The sequence below is a fragment of the Panulirus ornatus genome, chromosome 11 (assembly GCF_036320965.1).
Source record: "Panulirus ornatus isolate Po-2019 chromosome 11, ASM3632096v1, whole genome shotgun sequence".
NCBI lineage: Eukaryota > Metazoa > Arthropoda > Malacostraca > Decapoda > Palinuridae > Panulirus > Panulirus ornatus.
Genome location: NC_092234.1, coordinates 74,646,819 through 74,651,205, shown reverse-complemented (window position 1 = coordinate 74,651,205; position 4,387 = coordinate 74,646,819). Strand labels below are relative to the sequence as shown.

The 4,387-nt window shown below is 38.1% G+C and overlaps 1 protein-coding gene across 1 annotated transcript; it reads right to left on the bottom strand.

Annotated features, from left to right (window-relative positions):
- Positions 1-632: 632 nt before the first annotated feature.
- Positions 633-3,665, bottom strand: LOC139751124 (uncharacterized). Its single transcript, XM_071666223.1, has one exon. The coding sequence runs from the start codon at positions 1,987-1,989 to the stop codon at positions 931-933; it is 1,059 nt and encodes a 352-aa protein (XP_071522324.1). The 5' UTR covers positions 1,990-3,665; the 3' UTR covers positions 633-930.
- Positions 3,666-4,387: the final 722 nt, after the last annotated feature.

The following is a 4,387-nucleotide window of genomic DNA, read 5'->3' as shown; positions in this document are numbered from 1 at the left end:
GTTTCATTGGTCACTATGGTGGTGAAACTGACAACTGTTTCATTTGTAACTTGGATAGTGCTGAAACTGACGCAGGCGTTACAGTTATAACTTGGAAGGACGTGAAAGTGGCGCAGCGTTAACTGGAATAGGATGGTGGTGAAACTGACGCATGTGATTCAGTGGTCTCTTGGGAGGTGGTGAAACTAACGCAGGTGTTTCAGTGGTCACTTAGATGGTGGTGAAACTGACGCAGGTGTTATATTGGTCTCTAGGAAGGTGGCGAAACTGACACAGATGTTTCAATGATCATATGGAAGGTGGTGAAACTGACGCATGTGTTCCAATGGTCACTTGGAAAGTGGTGAAACTCACACGTGTCTCACTGATCACTAGGAAGCTAATGAAACTGACACTGGCGTTTCTTTGGGCACCGGTGTCAACTACTGAAACAGTTGAATAATATATACATCTACCATACAGTGAGTAATGTGGTAAAATCAACTGTAGAAACATAAAAACTATCTTTAATTGTATACCGTTTAGCTCGGATGGTGTGTGTGTGTGTGTGTGTGTGTGTGTGTGTGTGTGTGTGTGTTGGGGGGGGGGGGGGGTCGTCATCGGCGCATCCCCCTCCATTGATTTGCCCCAGGCCTAATACCAAAAGCCTTGACCGAAATAACATTTGGATGACCTTTTCCCTATGTGAATAGCCATGAGCTGTAATAAGTCCCCTTCTGGGAGGTGTTCTGGCAATGTTAAGATTCATATGGCTCCTCTCCCATGTGAAGCCATGTGCCGTACTAAATTACATCTCTAGGAGAAGGTCTTTCGGGAATGTGAACATTAATATGGCTTCCCTCCTGTAAGAACATGTGAACATTAATATGGCTTCCCTCCTGTATGAACAATCATGTGTTTTACTAAGATACCCTTCCGATAGAATATCTTTTAGCACTGTGAATACTCATATTGCTTTTCTCCTATATGAACATTCATGTGCTTCACTAAATAACTCCTCCGACAGAAAGTCTTTTGGCACTGTGAACACTCGTGTGGCTTCCCTTCTGTATGTACAGTCATGTGCTTCACTAAGTTACCCTTTCGAGAAAATGTCTTTTGGCACTGTGAACACTCATATGGTTTCTCTCCTGTATGAACAATCATGTGCAGCACTAAACGACTCCTCCAAGGGAATGTCTTCTGGCAATATGAACACTCATATGGCATCTCTCCTGTATGAACAAACATGTGCTGCACTAATTCACTCCTCCGGGAGAAAGTCTTTTGACAATGTGAACACTCATATGGTTTAACTTCTGTATGAACGATCATGTGCTGCACTAAGTTACCCTTCCGAGAGAATGTCTTTTGGCACTGTGAACACTCATATGGCTTCTCTCCCGTATGGACAATCATGTGCTTCACTAAATAACTCCTCCGAGAGAAAGTCTTTTGGCAATGTGAACACTCATATGGCTTCTCTCCTGAATGAACAATCATGTGCTTCACTAAGTTACTCTTCCGAGAGAATGTGTTTTGGCACTGTGAGCACTCATATGGCTTCTCTCCTGTATGAACAATCATGTGCTGCATTACATCACTCTTCCGGAAGAAAGTCTTTTGGCAATGGGAACACTCATATGGTTTAACTTCTGTATGAACGATCATGTGCTGCACTAAGTTACCCTTCCGAAAGAATGTCTTTTGGCACTGTGAACACTCATACGGCCTTTCTCCTGTATGAACAATCATGTGTTCCACTAAACGACTCCTCCGGGAGAAAGTCTTTCGGCAATGTGAACACTCATATGGCTTCTCTCCTGTATGAACAGTCACGTGCTGCACTAAATGACTCTTCCGAAAGAACGTCTTTTGGCAATGTGAACACTCATAAGGCTTAACTCCTGTATGAACAGTCATGTGCTTCACTAAATTACTCATTTTGGGAAAGGTATTTTGGCAGTGTGTACATGTATATGGCTTCTTTTCACCAGTATGAGTCGCCATGTGCCGTACGAAATTACTGCTCCAAAAAACAGGTCTTTTAGCACAGCAAACATTTAAATTTTATTTTAATTGCGCGAACAGGATAAAAATTCTTTACAAATGTTCTGTTGCATAATGAACATTCCACCTGTTTGCCCTCCATTATGCAACCATGTAAAATAATAATACAGAAGAGAACAGTTACTGTCTACGATAGCCTCATACGTTTAGTAAGTGTACACTACAGGTGCAGCGGGATCTGCAGAAGTCTTAACCTAATACTCCAGGTAACACAAGGTCAACTATAGTGAGGTGAACTGCTTACAATAATCTGAGTGGTGAAGCATACAGTGGCCTTTGGTATAAAATGCACCTTACAATGTGAGGTTGACCACTACAGCCCCCAAACAAGCATTACCTGCAAGATATGTCAGTGATGACAGTCTACATTCCCGTTACTAGAAGTCCAGCAGTCTCTCTGGATGCACATCCCAATTAACTACTTACACTTCATATTGCAAGTTTGTCCCTTACCTTACCATGTTTGATGGTAATAGACTTTTCGTGTAAAGTTAGTTCCAACACCAGTTATGAAATGTTATCCTTACAAAGACACAATCATCACCTACAAAGAGGAATACCTATTAACATCTTTGGACCTTACACTAAGCATGATATACCAATCAAGATCATACCAAGGATTTTGACGAATTAACTTGGTTATGGGAATTATTTGTAATCAATCTAAATCCAACTATTGTATCAATAATCTATAATCGTAATTGTAACAATGATCTACAATTATAACTGTAATAATCATCTACGCCTGCTACCTGTAATATTTTGATTTTCTCTACCAGTAAGATGACTTTTGAGGAAATAAATTAGCTGTAAAATACGTCTCTTTCATATATCTATGAAGAGATTCATTTAAATAATTAGTTAAAGGTCCTTGTCATAAAGAAATGTATCCAATGATAATCTTACTAAATATAAAGTTCAATTGTACTAAACATGACTTATGATCCTTTCACTGTACTAAACTCGAACTATGGTCCTTCTTATTGTAGTCAGCATTAACTATGGTCATTATTATTGTACCAAACATGAACTATGATCCTTTTATTCTACTCATCATGAACTATGGTCCTCCTATTGTACTATGGTCCTCCTATTGTACTAAACATGAACTATGGTCCTTGTTATTATACTGAAGATGTACTATGCTCCTTTTTACACTTGATAAACTTTGGTTTGTCCCATGTACTAAACATGAACTACGTATATCTCAATGTACCATACACAACTTTCCTTAGATGTTTTATTTTGTTCTTACTGTTCATGTTTCATTTTTAAGCTAGTGTCATTTCAGTATTGTTCCCTTTATTGTTATTACCCTTGCTATACACTGGTGTTCTTCACATGCTGATGACGCTGCTCTAAAAACTTACAAACTTCTTTATTGATGCTGCTTCTGGTTTTATTGATGTTGCTTCTGGTTTTATTGATGCTGCTTCTGGTTTTAATGATGCTACTTCTGGTTTTATTGATGCTGCTTCAGGTTTTATTGATGCTGCTCTTGTTTATATCTACACAGCTTCTGTGTTTACTGATGCAGCTTCAATCTTTACCGATGTTTCTTCTGTTTCTATTGTCATTTTAGGAAAACTTAGATCATGTTATTGTGCAGAACACAGACAGCTGCCAAAGAAAGAAGAGCAAACATTCACATTATACGTTGAAGACATTACAGAACACACCCTCAGACAACATGGGAAAATAAAAGCTTTAAATCATATGCTTATCATACATCAAGATGAGGATGTCAATATCAATTACTAACACTGTACTGAACCCAAATCTATGAAGTCATAAATATAACTTTCACATTAGATATTGTTTATCAATATCGATGATATATACATATAAGAACTCTAACGCCAAATTCTGGCAACATATAATAGAGATGAGGTCCTTAAGTTCAAGTGCTCTTGTTACACCAATGTAAACACCATAACATTATGAATTACTCATGTTTTGACACCACATTCCTACAATCATAACTCTGATATATAAATCATGAATCTAACATCAATCTGTCCATGAAAACTAGAGACTGAGTGTGAACGAATGTGGACTTTGTTGTCTTTTCCTAGCGCTACCTCTCGCGCACACGCGCAAGGGGAGAAAGTGCCATTTTATGTGTGGCAGGGTGGCTACGTGAATGGATGAAAGCAGCAAGTATGAGTATGTTCATGTGTATGTATATATATATATATATATATATATATATATATATATATATATATATATATATATATATATATATATATATGTATGTATATGTTGAAGTGTATAGGTATGTATATATGCGAATGTGGGCGTGCATGCATATATGTGTTTATATGAGTGGGTTGGG

Excerpts from the sequence above, each read along its gene's own strand:
- LOC139751124 (XM_071666223.1), bottom strand. The coding sequence starts at position 1,989 with ATGGCGACTCATACTGGTGAAAAGAAGCCATATACATGTACACACTGC.